This window comes from Thermobia domestica, chromosome 17 (genome assembly GCF_964235325.1).
Source record: "Thermobia domestica chromosome 17, izTheDome1.hap1.1, whole genome shotgun sequence".
NCBI classification, from domain to species: Eukaryota; Metazoa; Arthropoda; class Insecta; order Zygentoma; family Lepismatidae; genus Thermobia; species Thermobia domestica.
The window spans coordinates 151,897,173-151,922,807 of NC_137470.1; the positions used below are offsets into that span (position 1 = coordinate 151,897,173).

Below are 25,635 nucleotides of genomic sequence, written 5' to 3' on the forward strand. Positions count from 1 at the left end.
AAATTTTACAAATATATGGATCCGTGCAGTAAATGTGCACCGGATATTCTAATGAAAATTTGCTTAGATTTTTTAAAAATATATACACATTAAGTATAGGAGCACGATTATTGGTAGAAGCACGATGCCAGCAATCAATAGTTTTTATTGTAAAATTTGCAGAACATGCTAGCAGATTTAATGTAAGGATGGGAGCAATTCTAGTTTATGACATACAAAGTTAATGTTCCAATTTTCTGCTTCGGTTTATTACTTTTCTTTTCACACTTATTTCTGCAGTATTTAATATACAAGGGCATATTCAACCCAAAATGAACCAAAATTGTAAAGATTTAAAATGCCAATAGACCTGTTAAATGAACGAATGTTGCAGTGTATACCATAAAATATAATTGACTCCAAGAGAGTGTCTTACAGCAAGGTCGAATCTTATAAATATAATTACCTTAAATGTGAGGTAAATTTAACCTACTATGTCCAACTCTACTAGGTAGCCACTAAAAACTACACTTCTTCAATTCACAAACTATACTAAATAAGTAAATGAATATAATGAATTAGTGCAAGTATGCTACTTTAATCGGTCCATTGTAGTAATGACAGATATTATTGATACAAATATCACTTTCTTGCTTTAGGAACGATTGAAATAAGCACAGTACCACCATTTATATCCACATAACCACATAAACAGCCAAATTATTGATATAATCTTCTGCAAGCAATCCTGCAACAAAACAGAGTACTTCGACAGGAGAAAACGATTACAAAATGCATGATCGTTGAAGTACTCGAAAGGATTTTCCCTGTCTCATTATTCTTCTAGGTCGGATAGCATATTCTATCTGTTCGAGCACTTCAGATTCATCTAAAATATCCAAATCTTTTGCAAGCATATTCACTCTACTCACAGCTGATCACGACGTTATCAAGGATTAAACTCCCGTTTTCGATGGCTAATCTTAATTCGACGATTTGGCGATATAATCTTCAGATCAGTGTTGGTGCAGTAAATTATCCTCACTTCGATGATTAACTTTAGTTTGATCCCTATCCACGGATTAATCCTCGGTTGGCGAAACCGGGTATCAATCTTTTAGGCAACGTACCCTCACTGTATTTCAACATTTAGATAGCCGGTATGTCGAGTCAAAATCGAAATAGAACGTACCGCCTCTGCTTTTTCCACTTCGAACAGTGGTCGAGAGAATATCTCGGGTAAAAAGTGGTAATATGTGTGGCTAAGTTTAGGAAGATTTTCGCTATTTTGTCTTGGAAGTGCGCGCCAGGGCTTTAATAAAACACTAATACTGAACACTACAACTACTGGAAGACTGATTCGACAACAATATTCCCAACTGTGCTCTCATCTTATAAGTTAGTCTGTATTTTCCAATTGCATTCCGACCATTATTTTTATCCCATTTTGATTTTATGTGAAGGAAGTTCATTAGCTGTTGATCATAGCTCAAATGAAAGGCATTTCGAATTGGACGAAAACTATTTGGCAGGGATTTCCCGCCACCTTGCAAAAATTGAAAGAAAGCTGGAAGAAGTGAGCGAGCAGCAGAAAACTATTATAGAAAATTTTGCTCCCAAACCAGAGGCTACTAGATCTTTCCCTGAATACATAAAACTACCTTGTAAAACTGTGGAGGACATTAATAGAGTGGAAGAGTGGTTACTATCTTCACCGGACAATGAGCACATTCTGGTAAGTTTGCAATTTTTTTTCATACAGAAAACATCGCATAATTGTAAATACAATTAGTTTTACGTAATCCTTATTCTTTCTTTGTAAACTTCTCAGTTGAGCTATTAGTAGTAGTACTAGTAACAACATTACATAACGACCGCAGCAAGCACAGTCGTAAAATTTACTCCACTTTACTATTATAACAACTACTAATAGTATTACTAATAATACTACCATCATTATTATTAGTAGTAATAGCAGCAGCAGTAGTAGTAGTATAGCAAGAAGAAGAAGAACGGTACATCTCAGGATAAACACCAGAGCCATTTCTTTGTGAACTAAGCGACTGCAAAAAACTACGCAGTGTGGAAGCGACTTTCGCAAGAAAACTACACAGTTTAAAGTAGCATCCGTTATGGAGTATATACATGCCATTAACAGTTAAGGGGTTAACAGTGCTCTTTGTTGGTCTATATTAAGCTGAAATTAAGTTTATTGTACATGAAATCTTGCGAGCTTTCGAAGATATGGAAGACGCTCATATTGGAGGAAAAGTTGTCATTTACACCTTGAATACCTCGAAACATGTCTCTAATAATTGGGAAGAAAATATCTGTGGTACTAATTAATGTATGGCCACTTACTTCTGCGCGTCAAGCCCCGGCTCAATTCTAGCTCGTGTCATGTCGACTTTGATGGACAGACACCGTGCGCGTGGGTTTTCTAGGGTTCTCTCGTTTCATTTCACCAATCATCCCATCAACATTCATCGGTTTAAACCAAAGTTGCTGAGAGACCTTAAATAAATTAAGTTCGAAATAGTACATACTAAAGTATATTGAAAAGTTCAAAATGGCGCTACAATACTATGTATAGCTATGGTCTACAGCTTTTTCATCTACACAATTACTGGAAAGCTCGGACCCACCCATTTAATTTCTTTGAAACAAGCGAGGCCATGAATGCGACCAAACTATATACATGACAGGGTGTCTATCGGTCACGAAATCCCAAAACGGTTACGACAGTCGCGAAAGTTAGCTTTTGGGTCACGATTTTTTTATTTGTACAAATATAAGTACAGACTTAAAAGTTTTGTTCTATGAAATGTCCAAATTCACCACAAAAAATGTATCGGCGTAAGACACTATCAAATCTCAAGAAAAACGCGCTTCTATCGCATGCATGAAACTTCGGCCTAATTTGCACCCAAATACGCTCTTGAGAATGTTACGAAATGTTATGGTTTGGTAAAGAAAAGGTCACGAAGAGTCACGATACTTCATTTTGGGAATTTAGTAGACACCCTGCATGAGCTCAAGTAGTATCTGTAAAGCATATTAGGCATAACGTCTTTCATATTGGATTCCACTTTATTTCTCCAAAATGCAATATGTCCTGGATACATACCAATTTCATGTAAATTTTTCTCTGAAATTCACTGATGATGTTTTACCGTTGAGAAGTTTTTGTATGTGACATGTAAGTGGTAGTTGGTTCTTCGGAAAAGTAGGTATGTCCTTGAGGAAACTTTCGAGCAGCGCAGTGGAACACACATTAAGTGCATGCATTAAATGCGTAAGTAGGTTATGCAGTCAGTTAAGTGTGTGAAAGTAGTTATGAAGTTGCATTTTGCAAAGCATTAAACAGAATTTAAGCATCTTTTACCTGCATTACCTGATGAAGGTCAAGAGAACGAACATATTTATCTTCATGTCATTCGAGGGCATTTTTGTTCGAAATTGGGTGTGCCTTCATCTCTTGATTGTGTCCTTGTACATAGACAATTAATATGTACGATTTGAATTGTTCCTGGCAGCGAATATAACGCAATTTTACTTGGGTTTTTCATGTATATATTTCAAATGATATGCTTCAGCATGTGATCTACATCAAATTTCGCTCTAAATGTCTACGTGTTTTTGTTGCAGGAGCTACAACTGAGCCTTGTAGGAGGAAGAAAGGTACAACACATCGTACGATGAATATTGGAAAAACTATTCTGCAATAATTTGGCACTTCAATTTAACTGGACAGGCAAGCACAAGTAGAAACCTCTCAGGCACCTGAAATTGATGGATATTCTACTAGGTGAGTATTCAGGTTGCTTTCAATTGTATGCTTCTAATACTCTGTAACGGAGGCCTCACCAGTGGCTTGTCTGTGTGTAGCGAGTTTCAAATGAGTTCTCCACTATAAGGATCATGAAATTTTAACATTTTTAAAGCTGTAGGATACATACTTCAAATGGCTTACCTCTGGTGCGTGGAGACCCCGGATTAGTCCCAGTACATGCCATTTGGGTTTGTGGACAACACTATGTGCGTGGGGTTTCTAGGAGTTCTCCCGTTTCCTTCCCTTCATCTTCCATTCCATCAATCACCATCCATCCATTTGGTCTGAACCAAAATTGCAGAAGGTCCTTAAAATATATTCAAACTCTCGACTGTTAAATCTCGCTGTTGTTTCATATTCTTTGGACAGTCCCTGTTCCATTCCTGTCAAGGTGCATTTTTCTCGTGCGGTTTAAATGCATTTTAGGTTCCGTATATCCCCCGTGGCTAGGTAGAAGGAAATCCATTCAGTTTTAATGTTTGGACTGTAAATTAATAGGTTTCATTAATAATAGCAATAATGTGTTTTCTGCATTCTGTAACGAAAGAAAAGAAAAGAATATTTTGACTGTCAGGTCCCAAGATAGTCCCGCCCTCCAACCGTTGAGGAGCGACCGCTCTCCAAATTCTACTAGTGAACTCCGCATGCAACAAAAGCATCTGTCGCGGGTGTAGATGCTACGATTTCTGTCAGTAATCTATGCATGCGAGTAGTTACTGTTATGACTGGATCCAGTTGATTATATGTTATGACTGGATCCAATTGAATTAGTTTGCATAATTTAGGTGGTTTGATTGACTGGTTGCGTTTAATTAGCGTCATCAAATTTTTATGATTTTACTGGAACTGTAAATTGCTGAACATACATTTTTTTGTTTTATTGTTGTTTAAGTGGAATAGGATAATAAAGTAATTTTCGTACAACATTAACGACTATTTTAGGGTAAATTAATGTCATGTACTGCATTTTAAAAGTTTTTTCTCTATACGTTTTACTTCATGTTGGAATGTTACTTATCAGGATGAATATTATGTATTCATCTTTTATTCCTTGTGCTTGTTCCTAAATATGTTTATGACAAATGTGTTACCTTTACCGTCTGTACTCTAGAGGCTGTAGTTGTTTTTATGTTAGCATTCTTACTAGTACATTTACTGGAGCCGCTTTGGCTCATTTGTAGAGCGCTCGCCTCTGGTGCATAGAGTCCTTGGTGTGATCCCGGCCCGTGCCATGTAGGTTTTGTGTTGAAGAACCACCGTGTGCGTGGGTTTCATCGGTGTGAGTCAAAGCTACTTAAAGCCTTTTAAAAATTAAAAATTCAATATACCTATTACTGCTATTAATGCAACTGACGTCTTTCGGAACATCATTTTACATAAATTCGACATACCTGCAAGACAGAAATAAGCATCAAGAGGATAAGGTTATCTTCGCGGAGATTTTTCAGGGTTTTCCTCAGCAGCACCAAGCATATGTCCCAATCTTACCGTATTAATAGGGCGTTCTTGTCACCTTCTTACTAACCCGGCCAATCCAGATCTCGATAATTAAAAATTAATTTAATCCTGTGAAATTAATCTTGAGTCAAAACAAAAATAACTACCGGTGATTGATAACGTCACGTAAGAACACGTTGCTTTATATTAGTCAAAAATTTCCTATAATAAGGTAATGTTATTTAAGAATAACTAGACGAAAGCACACCCGTGAATGGACAACTATAGTTATATAAATAACCCTCCCAGACTAGACGGCGTAAACGTTACAACGAGGTTAGTCCAGTGAATCAGATGCATTTGTCCCAGTCTCCCGAAAAGTATATGAGGTAGTAGATAGGAGCTAGAAAAAAAAAATCCATCAGCATAGAACTTAATTCCTGATTGTAGTATGCCGATGAAATTTAAAAGTCAGTGCTCCACAGATTTTCTGAAGAGTGTATCAATTTCTTCACATTGTATTTTACATATAATATATTATAGGATATGTTAACAAAATCGCAACACTAATTTCTTTGTAATTGTTTTCAGGTGCAGTTCGGAGAAGCCCATACGCATTGAATGCTTCTGAATGTGAAGTGCATTCCGTAATACAGAACTGGTTTCGCCACGTTAAAGACAGGGATGGTGGACGTGTAGCGCGTAGACAGAAAACTGGTCGTGGTCGAGATGAGCCACAACCCCCTGAAACGGAACGCGTTGTTATTGTGTAAGAAAAATAACATGGTGCCAAAAGTAACCAAATTTTTCAGTGTGTTAAGAACTCGTTTCAATGTGTTGTTACAATTGTAAGTCAATATACAAGTTACAACATTCAATTTCGTTCTACGAAATCTGTTAGAAGATATATATATATATATATATATATATATATATATATATATATACAGATAAATAGGATCACAGGAATATGGCAGAATTGCACGCAGAAAGAGAGGATATGCAAATAGAGATAAACAAGCAAGCCCATAAAAGAATACGAAGTGATGATCTGTCGGTGCGCCATGAACGTCGTATTATTGCGACAACCGCTAATGATATTAGCGAATTTAGGAAAGGACAAACTCTTTTGTGTACAAATGTGTGTAATGCCGTAAGGGAAAGTGAAAATGTTAATATTAGATCAGGTTCCGTTTCCCAAACTCGTGATCAAATTTTCTTGCAGAGTGATAGCAGTTCATCCAGTTGTAGTAATTATTCCATTATTAATAGTAGTAGTAATAGCAGTGCAGAAGACGAAGTCTCTCATTCTATAACAAATAGTTTAGTATCATGGGCATAAAAGCATAACGTTCCCAATAATGCTGCAACAGATCTTCTCCATATTTTGAGAACTCACATACCCGGACTGCCTCTAGATTCAAGGACACTTCTTCAAACACCAAGAACAATCGAAATCAAATCATGTTCGGGAGGATCTTTTGTTTATTTTGGTGTCAAGGAAAACATAATCAAAATGTCATTGTCAGGCATTAAATCCAAACTTTATCCAGTAGTAGAAAAGAGGCTTTCAGTTGAAAATACAAGGAACATTTTGACTTTGAAAGTGAAGATATATGGCCTCCCAATACACAAAAGTTCAACGAAATCTTTTTGGCCTATATTAGGAATTTTAGATCAGGCTATTGACAGGACTCCTTTCATCATTGCACTTTACTTCAGGGAAACAAAACGAAATAGTTCGAATGACTTCTTAAAACAGTTTGTTGATTAATGTATTGAATTAGAACAAAATGGTATCGTAGTTGAAGGTAAATTGTATAGATTTTCTATAAGTTGCATTATTGCGGATGCTCCAGCTAGAGCTTTCTTAAAATACTGTTTCTCACAATTCTTTCTTTGGCTGCGAAAAAATGCATACAGGAAGGTACATATTTGGGAAGAACGACCTGGCAGTATGAAAATACTTCAGCTCTAAGAACTGATTTAGGCTTCAAGAACATGCAGTACGAGGATCACCAGCGATCTCTGAGTATTCTTTGTGAATTAAATATACGTTTAGTTTCACAAGTTCCACCTGAATGGATGCATTTAGTATGTCTTGGTGTTGTCAAAAGGCTTATATATATATGGGTAGAAAAGGGTCATAAAAATGTAAATTTAAGTCTCTGGACATAGAAAATATTTCTGCTAGACTTCTTTCAGTAGCAATGCATGTTCCGAAAGAGTTTTCAAGAAAACCACAATCTATAAAAATGTTTAAATTTTGGAAAGCTACTCAGTTCCGGGCAGTTGTTTTGTACTTTGGACCTATAGTTTTGAAAGATTTGTTGCCAAAGCATTTGTTTGATAATTTCGTAATTTTTCATGTTGCTATGTACCTTTTAGCTAGCAATAGTAGCAGACTGGAAAAATGGAGAAATTATGCACATGAACTCCTGGACACTTTTGTTAGGTACATCCCAGAATATTATACTCCAGAACTTTTAATATATAATTTCCATAGTTTATTGCATGTAGTTCAAGATGTTGAGAATTTTTGACCTTTAGATAGCTATTCTGCATTAACTTTTGAAAATTACATGAAAACAATTAAAACTATGGTTCGAGGTCCAAATAATTCTTTGGAACAGGTAGCAAAACGAGTTGCGGAAATGTGTGTTACTCCTAGTATTCGTAAAGTGAAAAGACAGGTTGTTTCTAGTGATGGTGTCATTATATCAGTGAAAATGCGTAACAACGAAGATTGCCTTATGAGTATAGACATGCCAGATAATTGCTTCATAACAAAAAGCGGTGAAGTTATCACTATTAACGCCATTGAAGAAGAAAGAAAGTATGGTAGTATATATGTCTTAAAATGCGATGTATTCTCAAGTAAAGCAGATTTGTTCTTTTCACCCTTACGTAGTAGTAAGTTGTCTATCTTCAGAGTGGAAAAGAGAAAGAGGACAGGTACTACTTTGCCTTAAGATTGTTTACATAAAAAGTGCCTTCTTATTCCAGACTTTTCAGATGAATCGGCATATGTTTGCATTCCTTTCTGTAACATGGAACATTTTTACTAATGCGTATATGTCATGTATGAAGACTTCTCATCATAGATTCTTCCAGTACACACACGATTTTCCGGTATGTTACAAAAAATGAAAAATCAACGTTCCAAATGAAAAATTTGAAATGTACGAGTTACAGTACAGACGAAAATCTGTAAAATATGGTATTACGGGTACTAGGAAAATTTGTTGACACAATGGACATTTCGAGTATCCTTGATGACAAGGATATCCAAAGTGTATCTCTTTTGTTACATATTTTCCAGCGTAGTAATAAAGGTTTTCGTCAGGACTAACTCTTACTTTTCACATTTTTCATATTGAACGTTGATTTTGCATTATTCACAAGAAATGAAAAATCAAAGGTTCCTTGGTAGAATCTGCACAACGAGAAGTTCGTTAAATTCTACTTGATTTCCGAGGATGTTTTTACGTAAGAATAGTCTAGTAATGATTAAAATAGTCTTCTTGTAACTTAATTACAAACTGGTTTACTTGAAGTTTTAGTTTTGTTAAGAGCTTTTATTAACTCTCACATTTAAATGCGTAAGGAGGACTTGAAAGCAAGTTGAGTTTTGTGCGATTTTTTTCTTAGAAGGCTAGGTACTGAGATATTTTCGGTAAAGGAGCATTCATTTTTTTCTTTTATTTTTAAGAACATCTAATGTTTAGTTTTATGCGTTGTCAATTCTTCAGTTAATCTATGCTATGTAAACTTCTATAAATAGATGTAACAGGTATGCCTCTGATTTTTACTTGTACACACATTATTGAACATGATCACTCTGTTCAGTAGAATATCTTACACGTAGAACTCAAGCTTCAACTGAAACTGCGATTCTACTAATATGTATAATAATTGTTTCGAAAAAGGAAATATGCATACTAAACAGACACGTTTCGTTCAGTTTTTATTTACAATTAGTATTTTTATATGACTTCTTGTACCGTTTTGTTTTGCAAAAAATCTGCTGAAATGTATAGTATGTACATCACAATAAAGTAATGTGGCTTTTGCACATAAATGTATGTTTCATTTCTTTTAACCAATTTTTTATTATTATTTCTTCTTCTGTGAAACTGAAGAATAAAAGTTCATGTATATTTCTTTCCAAATGTATTTTTCCATTGCTTTGTAAGACCTTATAAAAATCATCATATATCCTATAATTACGACGTTAGAAAATTATTATTACTCCGTATCCGCACATGAACGCAGCCGGAACATAGGCGTCGAAATTTAGAGAAAGATTAATGTTAAATGTAATGTAAACGTACACTCATGTCCAAAATGATTATCGCATATCTCTGTCTTCTTGTAAGAATATAACTTGATAGTAATCTTGCAGGGTACTTTTATTACTGACAGTATGTGTATAATCGGGAATTGTATATTTGTGGTAAATTTCATAGGAAAAGAATTATAGGTACGAAAATTAGAGTGAGTAAAACAAAATGTTACTAAATGGACAAGAAAGTATTATTTTCGTTTTATTGTTTTTATTTGCTGCTCTTTTGACATGAAATTTGCCACATACATGTCTTTGCCGAATACACACCTACTAACACTATAAGAAATACCGGGCGAATTCGTTATCAAATTATATTCTTATATTTATAGACATGCGACAATAATTTGGACATATTAATTCAAGTATATTGTTAAAGTTTTTTTTTTTTTTTTTTTTTGCTTTTGAATGGCGGTGTAGCTAAACTGCATGTAAGTATCAAATACGTATTGCAGTGGCGGCTGGTAATATATGTTGCATGGTTGTGCAACCGGATATTTTTTTAATACTAAAAATATTTTTAAGTGTTAAAGTAGTGTATCAGTAAAACATAAACCTTTGCTCTTGAGCGCAAAACAGTATTGATGCATTTCTGAAAAAAGTCAATTAAAAAACGGAAAGAAAGAGAGAAATTTACCTTTCCAGTGGCAGCGAACGTTGCCACTGGAAGCAGTAACATTGAGCATATGGCAGCGAGCTCCTATCTCTTAACATGGGGAAGTGGATTTATTCTTGCAACGCTCCTATCTTCCTGTATTGGTCCCTTACGGTTGCATTTTCTTCCGCAACTGGTCAGCTTCTGTAATAGTTACGAATTCCTCCGCTTAGCAGCGGTTGATTCAATTGATAGGGTGATGAAGATACAGACGCGTGGAAGAAAGAAGTTATTCACAAAACATAAACTCGCAAAGAACAAATATAAGTCTGGTGGTAGCAGGGACGGATCCAGGCTGAAAGTTTGGGGGGCGGTCGTTCGAAGTCAATAGATTTTATTTAACATTTATAATACAAAGGTGAAAATTCTTGGGATAAGATTTATTTAAAAAAAATCCTATTCTGGAAGGGGGGGAGTCAATCGAGTGTCCAATAAGAAAATGTCTTACTACTGGTCTAATTCCTAGCTCTGTGTCTTTCGTGCACATGATTCCGTGTTCGATTTCCGGCGGAGAGCATAAATTAATATCAAATCATTCACTTCCAATACTCATCTGTCTTCTTTAGCCTAATTTGCTGGAATGTTAAACTTTTTTATTTTCATTTTCAAAGGAAAACATCTTAGATTTCATGCTTCTTTACAGACAAAAAAAAAAAAAAAAAAAAAGAACGTGGTTCCTGAAAATGGACTTTTTTTTTCATATATTTATACAAAGAAATGCTAACAAAATGCATATTGTCGGAGGAGAGTGGTGTTTCTGGACCCTAAAGAAAATAAAGCGGAAAATATTTGCGGTAGCGATGCTTTCTATTCAGAGAAACTTGGCGAGCAGCATTTCAGATTTCAATAAAGTCATAGAAAAATTTGAAGCCCGAAAGATCGAAGAAAGACCTTCCATTCTAAAATAATGCATAGTTTATATAATTAAATAATTTTGTTTAACTGCGTGCATGCAATTTTCTTGCTTTTTTTTTTCTTGTCGGATTAACGCCATCATTCATGGCTTACAGCACATACTATATATTCGATTTATCTCGTGTTCAACAACATGAGTGTAGAGGTTTTGTATATAAATAGTGTATAAACGTACATTGATAGTGGTTGTTTGAAAAAAAGGAAATAGCTTATATAGTAAATTAATATTAGAGAAATAATTTAATCAATAATATACAAATAGATCTTAAAAGACTTTCCTCTTCATATTTCCTGAATATTTCTTGGATAAGGCTCAAGAATGCTGGGGGAGGGGAACACTTGCGCGTACCTACATACCTTTGATATTGCAACATTGCAACTGGTGCTTGTATAGACTACGAGCCGCTACTGACGTATTGTGTGATAACATCTAGTCCTCTGTATATGTAATACAGCGTTTACTATTATCAGATGTAGATGTTTAGAACGCAACTCCCGCGGATATAGGGAATCTACACTCCTGGATATCTGCGGGAGGTACGTTTCAGCATCCACAGCTGATATTAGTAAGCACTCACGCTTACCGTCGGCAGGTTATTCCTATTTGATCGGGATATGGTCCAAAAATAGTCGTCCATCGTCGGTGAACTCTACATTTTTGGTCGGCAAGTCGTCACTAATTGGTCGGTATTATCGGGATTTGCTCGGGAGATAGTCCAAAAATAGTCACATTTATAGTCAGTGAGCTGTTCATATTTGGTCGGCAAGTCGTCGGTAGTCAGTCGGGATATTGTCATTATTGTCCGAATATGATCTGGAATTGGTTCGTCGGGAAGTTGTCGAAAAAGCGGACATAACGACCTTTTCCCGATCGTCGGGGCCAGCTTCAACTGACCATTTATGGACGTTGAGCCGATCATTTTGTGCTACTAGGGATACTGCTTATGGATACAGTTGAGGAGACGCAGAAGCTGATCGTTGATGCCAATTTGTGGGCGAGAGCCTTCTTGATGGTGTGGTAAAGATGGAAATAAGAAAGATGAGCATGAAATCATTTGACGATATTTTTTCCTAGGATTTTGGTGAAGATTCTGTTGAGCTGTATCGGAAGGCATTCTTGATTTTAAGGAACAAGAGAAATTTGGATGATTTCTAATGAGCTGGTACATAATTGATTCGTGGAATAAATATGCAAACGTGAGAAAGAAGATTGAGCAGTGTTGGTGAACTTTGTCTTACATGTCGATAAATATTATTGATTTCAGGGTCATTATAACACTTATGATAGATGACATTAGTAATTTGCGTGGTAGAAATGTAGTGAGTGTTTTGTGAGTAGATATGTTGTCCGCCATGTTGAGAAGATTATGAATATGTGGTGAATTGAAGTTGAAATGGTCTACAGGATGATAATTAAAATGCTAAGTGAATGATAGAGGTGTGAAAATCTCCTATAATTAGGAAGCAAAGGTCTTAACTTTTTCTTGGTCTCTGTGCAATTCTTGATCGTGATATAAGAGAGAATAAGAGGTTTGGGTAAATTTGCCAGCTAATGCGTTGAAACGCATCTAATATTGCAAAGAGTGTGATATGGCAGAAATTGTGTTTCAGGTTTTAATCCACTGTCGTAATTTGTATACTTTAAGATAATTAAACACTTTTCGGTGGAGGGCTCTACGATGTTGAAGAGCTTCCTGTTTGCTAGTGCAAACATATTCTGTATAGATTTGAAGTGAGTGTTTAACTAGATGAAAGTAGCGCGGAGGGATTTTAGGATGATGAGGTGATATATATGCGGTTTGAGGGATAAACTGCTCGGTTAGGATTTGAATGATTGGTGGTAGAGATTAGAGTCGATTAACCCTTAAAGTACCAAGCCTACAATGTTAGGTAAAGTAGTAAGCGTGGGTTGACACATTCGTGGTTCTTGTTAAAAAAAAATCAAGTTTCATTCAGGGAGTTAAAATTTCTAACGTACAATGAAAAGGGCAATGTACCTGATCGTTCTTTATATTACAGTAAATTATATACGCTGTATACACTGTCAGTGGCGGCTCGTGATTCTTTCAAACAATACCTGAATTATAGTACAGTAACATTAGAAATTTATAGATAAAAATACACTGTCTTTGTTAGGAATAAATTCTGTCGAATATTGTAATTTGATTAAACCTGACAGTCCTTCCCGAGCGGTTTCCTGGTGCAATGCGCTTTTCAAATAAGCTTGTGACAGATTACATACTTCTGAAGTGAAGAATCATGTGGCTTGCTAAAAATAAAATCATATATTTTATGGAACTGAACAAAAAAATATAGCAATTGCTGAGAAAGAAATGTGTAGTGGTGAGTGCGAATGGGGGAAAGAGTGGGAAAAAGTGTTTGATAAAACAAAACTTTCTACTATTCTCACCCCAATCAAAGCTCGGTAGAACGAGAAAGTGATTGTTGCAGGTAAAAGAAAAAATACCGTTTCAATCAGCAAAATAATAATAATAATAATATCATTTTTGTGTGCCGTGCCGCGGGGTACCAAGGCTGGGTCAAAATGGCCTAGCTACGCTTTCTGCCATATTTTTGGTTATTTTGTGTTTATATTTATATGAATTCTACTGAAATGATTTCCAAAAGTAAAAATGGTTGCTAGTGGAGGAATACCTAAAATATTAACACACTATCTCTCTTTGATGTATTTCTTTATAAAAGATCATCTGGGCCAAATTGACCGAGTCTTGGTATTTGAAGGGTTAAATTCATTTTCAGTAAAAGGGGGATAGGTCGCTGACAGTGTATGAGTTTAGTAAGTTTAGTAGCAAAGTATTACCCGAGGGAGTGGTGAGACGGAGGAGGAAGTAGTGGAAATTTTTTGAGTGAGTGTAATGGGCACATGTTCACTACCCAGAGGATCTAGAATGTAGATGAAAATTCTGTGGACGAGAGATAAAGCGATCAATATGTAAGGAGTAGTGTTAGATCAGGAACAGATTGATTTTGGTAGTGGGTGAATGAAGCCTGTAGTGGAGGCAGTGATAAAATTATTAAAAGCTGTTTCTCTCGGTCTCTGTATGGGTGTCAATATTGGAAGAGATCAGGTAATGTCGGAAATTATTAGAAATATATTGGAATAAGAGGGGAATAGGACGACCTGGTCGAACATAGATGACTGTCATTGTGACACACAAAGATTTGTTAAATAGTTATGATTAGATGTTCTGGAAGATTAGATGGAGAGTCAATACTATACCATGTATAAGGATAAAATGCTATTGTCACGACGCACAGTGGGAGATTTCATCGATCTAAGGGAACTTTATTCAATTTTGCTACCAAGCAATATCGCAAAGAATATCTGTTATGTAGGTAGCTAAATATGCCGTTGGTATGAAATTGACATGGATTCGGGCAATGGTCGCGTGCAACGGTTGCAAACAAGGCCTGAAAGGAGGCAACCAAGTGCACGCGCGTAGAGCCTGCGTCAGGTACGCTTTGTACTAGCAGTTCATTTGACTTGTGTCCTGCTGTGCTTACACAGAGTGGTCAGTGCAGTGCTGTAATAGTATTGTGGATCTCCGAAGGAAAGATCGAGCACTTGAACTTTGCATTGCATTTTAGTGTTCCTAGGGGATAGTGTGGAAAAAGTGTGTGTGTGTGAACATGTGGAAAAAATGTTATTTGTGAATTACAAACAAGGTTTCAAGTAGGTGTTCTGTGGTGTTCAGCCTGCTTATTAAATTCACCTGAAAGCTTATTGAGGTTAGAAGTGAAAACAATCGAGAAACGTTGCGCAAGTTTGCGCAAAAACGTAAGGACGTGGTGTAAAAATGGCTTCTCTGTTTACATGGCAGGTTATATTAGATGTGTGGGAACAACATGCGTGAACAAAGCGGTTGAAGTTTTAACAAATTACATAATAGAACAAACCGGGGTGGTAGAACTGACCACTAGTTCGTTAAGAAGAATAAGAAAATGTATTAATGATATACGTACTAGTTAAACGGGACAAAGCCAATCGGCAGCAGGAGAGGTTGATAGAAGATAATGCAACATGGTTGGAAAATGAAGTGGACTTCAACTTAGCGCCCGTTCTGCCAACGGATACTTCTGTTGAAAATAAATGCGGTAGACCGAAAATGTATCTCAAAAGTGAAATGTAGGAAAGTTAAAGAACTGAAAGAATCAACCAGCAACGAGGAATTGACGATGGCGTCTGAATTAAAACTACGGAGGAAAACGCGACTCGGCAGCGATCGTCAAGGAGTTTTGATGTTTTTTTTTCCCACACGGGATACGACAAATCAAGAAATCTGGAAGTGCTGCACTTCCCGTTCTGGCGAAATTATCAGAAGATGAAGCTTTGGCGTTACTAGTTGATGCGAATCTTTGGAAAAACCAGTAAAATGACATGCGTGATAAGGCAAAATAAGCAGGCTGTAAAATGTATCCATCCTATGATAAGGTTAGAGATGCTAAGCAACGTTGTTATCCAGATGAAATAAAAATCACGGACATCGGTTGACATACCGGTGCAATCCCTTCTTCATGATACCATGAGAAGACTCAGTGAAACACAAGAAGATGTGTTTCGAACTTTGTCTGATGTTCGCAACATTAATATTGGTGTTAAGGGGGATTGTGGTGGTGCGCAACAAAGTATGTATCGCCAATTAAGGGGGACTGTGGTGGTGCGCAACAAAGTATGTATCGCCAAACTTTTTAGATGAGTATTCAACTGACGAGAGTCTTATGTTATGTCTATAGTCCCTATTCAACTGTACAGTGTCACTAACAATCGTAACTGTGTTATTTGGCAAAATCCCGCTCCATCCTCTACCAGATTGTCATCCCAGAAATTTTTTGTTTGCAAACGAAACGGTTGAGGTTGTACAAAACCAAGTCCAGAAAGTAGAAGACCAAATCGAAAAATTCACTTTAATCATAATAACTATAGGTGACAAGGAATTTATCGTTCGGCCTAAGATAATTTTTTGTATGATTGATGGAAAAGTGTGTAATTTTGTATCCTCATGTGCGTCTACGCAGACGTGTCATTTATGTGGAGCAAAACCGAGAGAGATGAATAATCTTGGTATTCTTTCCCATAAAACTGTAGATCTGAACCCGACTTTTGGACTCTGTCCGGTTTATTCTTGGATGCGTCTTATGTAATGTATTCTTCACATTGCCTACAGCCTAGATATTAAAGCTTGGCATGTACGAGGCAAAGAAAATCGGATGATAATGGAATAAAAAAATAAACGGTCCAAACAAAATTTTCGTAGTGAGCTTGGACTATTTGTAGATATGCCGAAACAACAAGCAGGAAACACCAATGACAGCAATACAGCCCGCATGTGTTTTCGGAATGCTGAAAAATGGTCCGAAATAACGCTGGTAAAATGTCCACTTAATTAAGCAATGTCACGTTATTTTAGAATACTTAAATTGTGTTTTTTCCGATTGATACAAACAAATTTAGTGAGTGCGCTCGTTGCACTTTGGGACTGTATTTGCAAAGTATTCTTGGTATCATATGCCCGTAAGCGTTATAGAAGTCCTACTTCTACCAATAGGCCAGCTTTCCGAAGAAGCACAGTAGTCTCGAAATAAAGAACAAGAAATATAGGGAACTCTTCACAAGAAAATTATCCACAGTGAATACCAACACGGATTTAATTCATAGATTCCTGATCGCCTCTGATCCATATATTGCTAGTAAATGTGCTCCTACCAAAACCAAACGTTCAGACATAATGTCCGAGGTACTACGATTGCTAAAAGCGCCTTATGTCAATGATTTCTCTGATCATTCCGAACAGAGCAGTGAACAAGACTAATGAACTTGTTTTTCACGTCATTTTTGCGTGCTCACTGACTCTTGTTTATTGTCCTGACTATCTAATATAATGTACTCATTATTACTAAACTTTTATTTAGACATAAGCTGATCATATCAATCCTACTGTTGTCCTTTCACCAATTGTGTGTAATTGTGTTCACTTTTCTTACATATGTGTTACTTCTTTGGTAAATAATACACAGACAACATTCTTTACCAAAGAAATCGCATATTTCAATCGAATAGAACGTTAAAACCTGCCACAGGCAAATGTGCATCACACACTGAATAAAGTTCCCCTAGATCGATCAAATCTCCCACTGTGCGACGCTGGTGGCGTGTCTAGCCGGAAGTTTCTTATCGTGACGAATGAGTTGATAGCCAGAAAATTTGCAATTAAGTTTGGGAGCGAGATGCGTTTTACTAATAAGTAATGTGTGAAATTGTTTCTCGTGTAATAGTTGTTGAAATATGAGTTTATGAGGTAAGTACAAGAGAATGTTGAGAAATAGAAATAAAAATCATAGTCAAATACCGAGGTACATGATCACTATGAAGTTAAATAGTTGTTTCGAGTGTAGATACATGAAAGTGCATGTACGAACCATTGTAAGTGGCATGAAAATCGAGGTGAAGAATGTTGCGAGCTGCGTGCTGAACGTGTTGTAATATTAATGGTTGTTCAAAAGATGAACGTTTTGAAGAGTGTGGGTGACAAATACTAATAGTTTATGAAGATACATAAATTGATTAGTCTCTTGCGAAGTCTCGCCTTTTCGATTTTGAACATAATGAGTCAATAGTGGTACTACAAGTTTCGGCTTGAATTATTCTGGAGCAAGCCGAGACTTACACTTCTAGCTGCATGTCCGATCCGGGGATTGATACCAAGTGTTGTAGATTGGAACTTGTCGCAGATTCGGACAGCTTTTCATAGGAAGAGGATAAGTGTGCACCTCTTTGTAGGATAACAGGTTCATAGGGTGCACCTGTTAGTAGGATGTTCTTTGTATTCTTGATAGCGTTTACCTTGGAGAGGAATTGGTCGTAATGAGCAGGAGTGTTCAAATCAGCGTCTCTTCTTGAAAATGAAGATATGTTTATGCAAAAGGTCGTTGATAGGATCCTGTGATGTTCTCAGAATTCGAACTATGTAAGTTGGTCCCTGATTGTTCCGAATACGGATGCATTTTTAAAGGTGTATCCCACTTCACGAAGTTCAGCTTACATATCGTCATGTGTTATAGATGGAGGGACCCCTCGTACTACTATTGACATGGTATCTGGCTGAGCTTGGTATCTGGCTAGTGTCGGATGTTGTTGAGAGAAGTTAAAGTTGCAGTTTTCCTGAACATTTCAAAACTGGATTGTCACGAATTATTTTGCGAAGTTAGCCGACTGTGATTTAATGATGAATCAATTTTTATTTACTTATTTTTGTTTCTACCATTTGCGAAATATCTTTGGTTTTGGGCAAACACAACGGTGTATCAATCATGTCTCTACGATAATTAGGGATGAGTCTGAAAATGTTTATATAAAATTGGGTTATCCATTGGTCACATAGGAGAAAGCTGATACTGTTTGCACATGGGTTAGTATTTTTCTCCTCTCTTATTTTTCAGGATATAACATTGAAACTTCGTACAGTTATTACACATAGTATGTAGTATGTTTGAGATTTTTGGGGGGGCTCTGTGGATTGATACAGGGGCCGGCCAGAGCGGCCCAAAATCAGGATAAAGTTTTTTTTTTCAAAAATTTCCATTTTTCGCGAATTTTCTCCACTATGGTACATGCTAGAGACATGCGAGTTGTACCGTTTGAAAGACTGGTTAATGGCAAAGAAAACGAGGTACAATTCATGTTCCCACAATGAACAGTCTTGATGATAATGATGATAGTATAGAAATTCACTGAAAGGCATTATCAAGGGAAAATATGTTAATCGGCCACTGTAGCATCAAAACTATTCATTCCAGGGCAACTCTTTTTATCTCATTGTCTTCACCATAAAGCAATGTTTTTTTTAGTAGCATTCTCATGATCGAAACTATACCAAACGGGAGATGTTCGAGATAAAAAAGGTAATTTTCAAAAAGAAAATTCCTTTTTCCTATTTTGAGCGGAAATTTCCCGCATTTGGTACAGTTTAGGGAAATTTTACGGACACAGTTGAAAACACTGCATTACTAAAAACAAAACGGCGTACGAACCATGATTCTACGATAAATAGTCTTGACGCAATAGAGTGAAAATCTACAAAATACCTCAAAAAAGCCATAATTTAAAAGGGTTAATAGAAAGATAAGACATTATAATATTAATAAATTTTGATAAAAATAGGCACTAACTATACATTTGAATACGAAGAATAGGCCAATTTACGTTAGGCAGCCTGTGATACCCCAAAATAAGTGAACTTCAGTTCTTTATAGTATATCTAACGGAAAGGAACGATATTGGTCGATTAGGCGCTTTATTGTTGCATTTCGGACAAGAAAAAGCAAGACAGTATACGAGTCAATGCTTCGAGAAAATGATCCACCCAAGAAAAGAAGAAAATTCCCGGCGGGAGCTTATGTGGTTCGGATTTCACGTTAATCAGTAAGTCCACGTCTCATATAGCCTCGCTGCTTAACGGGACGTTAATCTCAAAATCAACTCAAAATGCTATGTCTAGTTACGTGTCTTGCCAAAGGTGATTCCAAACTAAATCCTATTGAACACACTTCGCATGTTTGGTTATTAAATTGTGTTTTAACATGCATTTCGCCAAATGTTAAGTGCCAGTAAATGTCTTTGTACACACTCCCCGCGTGTGAGACTTGTCCTGTGTGGATAAACATTTAATTTTCTATATACTAACCTTTAGTAAATGCTATGCTACGCTCTTTGTTATTCTTCTACTATACTCCTTTCCACATCTTTTGACGTGTGAGATTGTAGTCGTGTGGGTCAACACGTATGAACGTTGAACAAATTACGTTCCAGGTCTAGGCACGTGTGAGATTTTGGTCCTGCGTGGACTAACATGTTTAGCCGAACTTGAACGTAGACTAAAACTCATTCTACACTCTTCGCTCCTGTGATGTCTTTTATGTATGGATTAGCATGTGTGTATCCAAACACTAACGTTGATTAAATGACATACCACACTCTCGGCATGTTTGAGGTTTTTTTTTTTCCTGTGTGGATTAACATGTGTAGGCAAATGAGAACGTCTATTGAATGCCTTACCACACTCTTCACATGTCTGAGGTTTTTCTCCTGTGTGGATTAAGATGTGTTTAGCTAAACTCGAGCGATCATTAAATCCTTTACCACAATCTTGACATTTGTGAGGTTTTTCTCCTGTGTGGATAACATGTGTGCAGCCAAATTTGAACGTCGGTTAAATGCCTTACCACACTCTAGGCATGTGTGAGGTCTTTCTCCTGTGTGGACCAACATATGTGTAGCCCAACTAGAACGTCTATTGAATGCCTTACTACTCTCTTGACATGTGTGAGGTTTTTGTCCTCTGTGGTTTAAGATGTGTTTAGCTAAACTCGAGCGATTATTAAATGCCTTACCTTAATCTTGGCATTTGTGAGGTTTTTGTCCTGTGTGGATTAACATGTGTTCTGCCAAACTTGAACGTCGATTAAATGCCTTACCACACTCTAGGCAATTGCGAGTTTTCTCTCCCGTGTGGATTTTCATATGTTTAACTAAATTTGAACATAGACTAAATGTCTTTCCACACTCTTGACACGTGTGAGGTTTTTCACCTGTGTGGATTAACATGTGTGTAGCCAAAGTTGAACGCCTTTTAAATCCCTTACCACAATCTCGGCATGTATGTACCTTGTTTAGTGTGTGGACCAACATGTGTGCAGCCAAATGAGAACGTCTATTGAATGCCTTACTACACTCTTGACATGTGTGAGGTTTTTGTCCTGTGTGGATTAACATGTGTTTTGCCAAACTTGAACGTTGATTAAATGCCGTACCGCACTCTTGACATGTGTGAGGTTTCTTTCCTGTGTGGATCAACGTGTGTCTTGCCAAATGAGAACGTCTATTGAATGCCTTACCACACTCTTGACATGTGTGAGGTTTTTCTCCTGTGTGGATTAAGATATGTTTAGCTAAACTCGAGCGATTGTTAAATGCTTTACCACAATCTTGACATATGTGAGGTTTTTCTCCTGTGTGGATTAACATATGTGTAGCCAAACTTGAACGCCATTTGAATCCCTTACCACAATCTGGGCATATATGTACCTTTGTTTCTGTGTGGACCAACATGTGTGTAGCCAAATGAGAACGTCTATTGAATGCCTTACCACACTCTTCACATTTGTGAGGTTTTTCTCATGTGTGGATTAACATGTGTTTAGCTAAACTCGAGCGATCATTAAATGCTTTACCACAATCTTGACATTTGTGAGGTTTCTCTCCTGTGTGCATTAACATGTGTGTAGCCAAACTTGAACATTGATTAAATGCCTTGCCACAATCTTCGCACTTGTGAGGTTTTTCTCCTGTGTGGATTAACATGTGTGTAGCCAAACTTGAACGTCGTTGAAATGCCTTACCACACTCTAGGCATGTGTAACGTTTTTCTCCTGTGTGGATTAACATGTGTGTAGCCAAACTTGAACGCCATTTAAATCCCTTACCACAATCTCGGCATGTATGTATCTTTGTTTCTGTGTGGACCAACATGTGTGTAGCCAAATTAGAACGTCTATTGAACGCCTTACTACACTCTTGACATGTGTGAGGTTTTTGTCCTGTGTGGATTAACATGTGTTTTGCCAAACTTGAACGTTGATTAAATGCCTTATCGCACTCTTGACATGTGTGAGGTTTCTCTCCTGTGTGGATCAACGTGTGTCTTGCCAAATGAGAACGTCTATTGAATGCCTTACCACACTCTTGACATGTGTGAGGTTTTTCTCCTGTGTGGATTAAGATATGTATAGCTAAACTCGAGCGATTATTAAATGCTTTACCACAATCTTGACACTTGTGAGGTTTTTCTCCTGTGTGGATTAACATGTGTGTAGCCAAACTTGAACGCCATTTAAATCCCTTACCACAATCTGGGCATGTATGTACCTTTGTTTCTGTGTGGACCAACATGTGTGTACCCAAATGAGAACGTCTATTGAATGCCTTACCACACTCTTGACATGTGTGAGGTTTTTCTCCTGTGTGGATTAACGTGTGTTTAGCCAAACTCGAGCGATCATTAAATGCTTTACCACAATCTTGACATTTGTGAGGCTTTTCTCCTGTGTGGATTATCATGTGTCTAGCCAAACTTGAACGTCGTTGAAATGCCTTACCACACTCTAGGCATGTGTAACGTCTTTCTTCTGTGTGGCTTAATATATGTGCAGCCAAACTTGAACATCGATTAAATACCTCACCGCACTTTTGGCATGTGTGTAACTTTGCTCCTGTATGAATTAACATGTGCGTAGCCAAACTTGAACACACACTAAATTTTTTCCCACACACTCTGCAGATGTATGCCCACTCACCTGTATGTACTAACTTACCCCTTGACAAAGTTGAACCTTGACTAAAGCGTTTAACACTCTTTTGAAACGTTTGATGCTCTTCACTTGCCTGTGTCAGCATATGTCTTGACAAACGTGATCGATGAAATCCTTTGCCAAACTCCATCAAAGTATGAGATTTCTCATCTGAATGAGAAAAGGTTTCCTTTAATGTAATACACTTATTCTCTTCTCCGTGGAAAACTAATACATTATCGCCCCTGTAACAAATTCAGCAAACAAGAAAATGTGAATGGAGTTAATGATTAAGTAGCAACAAAATCTAATCATTCGCTATATTTCATGATAAAATTACGCTTAATTTGTTTTATTGCATGAAATATCGTAGAAATATGAAATGGAGTACTACTGAAAAGTCTCCATATCTCTCTACTCTCAAAATAAGAGGCTTTAGTTTGTTTCACTATATCAAATTAAACAATCATTTATATTGTGGCGGTCATAAGTCTTTGACAAGGTAATGGCGGCTGCTTTTAAACAAATGCACAGTATTTGATTAAATCTGTCTTATCTCTAGTTTCGCGTGGAGAAAAAACAAACTTGCGAACCAAAGGTTTCAGAACAACTCAACTTATTAATATAAACTATACCGAAGATCAGTCACTTATATCATCATAAGAGGAACACGAAACGCTTTTTGAAACGAAGAAAAAAAATAGTATGCAACTTTCCAAGCTTAGGCAGAGAAACTTAACGTAACCAGACTAAAGACGAATCATTTACAGCGTAGTGATCGTGGTTCAGTGGTCTAGGCGCTTGACCAGTAATCTTCACCGAATACACGTCGAGCAACTTTTGTTTTTTCTTTAGGAATTTCGATGGCGATTGATCGGCGATAACACACGCTTTATTACATTCAAATATTTGAATACTCGTTTGTTTCAACACTTGAACCATCAAATTTTCAGGAATAATACTAGTGATAATATAAATTATCTCGAAGAATATTTAGAAATTAAAAACTTATTAGCTCGCAGGTCATACCATTACAAGCAGACACGTGATATTAGGCAAAAGAAATATTTCGGTTTTGTGTAATGTTGCCCATGAAAAGACGAAATTCTCATCTCGATTCTCAAACAAACCAAACAAAATCGGGATGAGATTTAACATTTTAATTCGAGACGGGACAAGGCTAACTCACACTATCGTTATGCTTTGGAGATGATAATCGAGACGAGACAAAAAGTATCGTAAACATTTCTCGTCTTATCTCCAATCTCCAAATAGTGTATGCCACTCTTTAAGTAACAACTCCTCTGTAGACTGAATCTTATACATTATTTTGTTACTTTGTATTTCAGAGGTCACTGAATTATGGTCTTTGTATATATTTTTGTCGCAAAGCTTTTATAATTACGTTTGCAAACTCAACAAGTTAGTTTATTATAAGCGTAAGTGTTCAATTATATTCAGTTCTTTTTATTACAGTTATTGTCCTGAAAACGTACAATAGAATATTTTGTACACAAAATATTAGCGGAAACCGTTCGTTTAAATTTGAGCAACTGTAGAGCCACAGTTGGAGTAGGTCATTGAGTCACTGGGTCAGTCGATCGTGGGTCAACAGCACGCGACCCACAGCGACCCACCAATCACCATGACTCACTGTGATCATGACCCAGTAGTATGTATCTTCTGCACACGAAACTACAAATATGAGAGAATTAATTCTCATACTCTGCATTTGTTTCAAAGCAGTAGCCACAAGGAGCGTAACAGATTGGGTGTCGCGCGTGGCGGGAAGTTGTAGGGGTAGTAGGGAGTTGGAAAGGGGTAGGGGCCGAAGAATCCAGGAGGTGGCATGCGTTTTGCTGTGATCAAATCATATAAACTGTGCCTACATTTCCCTGCGATAGTATAAAATTTTTCTTTCCATAGAATGTAATCGTGTGATTGTAACGTTAAGATTAAATTTAACGAATTTTTGTCACATTAAACCAGTTCGAATACTAATATAAGTCACCACTATCAGGCACACTTTTCATTTATACGTACGATTGCAATAACTAGTGATTGCATAACTTTCAAATCAGACGCATCACATTCACCACAACTACTTTTTATTTTGTAATGTCCATTAATAATTACCAGTTGCCATAGAAAACCGAAACACAAATTCTATGTTATTACTGTAACCACAATTACAGATAAGATCTAAAATCAACATATCTTCTATACATTTTATTTTTCTTTTTAACAACAGATTGTGCACTTTTAAGTAGCACCTTCGCGCAAAATAGGTAAAAAAAAAAGAAGTAATTCACAAATATGCAATATCGCTGCATCATCTGGATTGGCATGTCATGAAAACAGGGATACAGAAGAGAAAAGTTTCAGACTGTGTGATTTCAGTGATGTCCCTAACAAAATCATTCAAAGTTTGACTAATCGGTTTTCGAAACACGAAAATGTTTACTGCGACTTGGTGTGTTTCGATCCAAGGCTGAATTCTGATTTAAAAGACGAACTACCCATAAATGTAATGAAGAAAATCTGTGGCATTGATAAAGGGAAACCAATCGAAGAACTAAAATTGTATGCAGATATTTGGTCCAAGACATCGCAATTTGATGTTGTGAGTGAATGAGCGTTTTTGAATCTCAATATTATTAAATAAAGATTAAGGGCAAACCTCAGCCAATGAATCGTTTATGGTAATGCAGCATAAAAGGGATATACTAAATAAAGTGAGTAAAGATGTCTTAATTAATAAACTTGCAGAATTGAAAATATTTCTGATATAAGGTAAAAATGTCCTTGTTTCATATCATGTAAACAGATGAAAGTAATAAAAGTTGAATGCTATATATATATATAGTGGCACTGCATCAATAGTAATTAAGTTGTCTGAAACCAAGGTGAACAATCATAACTCCATTTTCGAGCTGTCAACAAGTATGTGTAAAACTTGAAACCCAGGATGTCAAATACCACAAAAAAGGCAGATTCCTACACTGTTACATCACCTTTTCATGTGAGTTTATCCACCACTGTTTCTAAAAGTGATAATTTATCACAAATTATGAAAAAGTACAAAGTTTGATCTGGTTACTGATAGTT

At 36.6% G+C, this 25,635-nt stretch overlaps 1 protein-coding gene and 1 long non-coding RNA gene across 2 annotated transcripts in view; one reads left to right on the top strand and one right to left on the bottom strand.

Moving 5' to 3' along the window:
* The first annotated feature begins 247 nt into the window (after positions 1-247).
* LOC145673770 (uncharacterized) lies at positions 248-6,030 on the top strand. The gene is made up of 3 exons (XR_014128800.1): positions 248-1,714; positions 3,628-3,787; positions 5,840-6,030. It is a non-coding gene; the product is annotated as an uncharacterized LOC145673770 (long non-coding RNA).
* A 1,821-nt stretch (positions 6,031-7,851) lies between these two features.
* The window catches only part of LOC145674420 (uncharacterized), a 34,388-nt gene continuing 16,604 nt past the window's right edge, over positions 7,852-25,635 (bottom strand). The window contains exon 2 of the mRNA XM_081744453.1: positions 7,852-22,772. Within this exon, the coding sequence (XP_081600579.1) occupies positions 21,356-22,772 (1,417 nt within the window). The 3' untranslated portion in view covers positions 7,852-21,355. The remainder of the gene's footprint in view (positions 22,773-25,635) is intronic.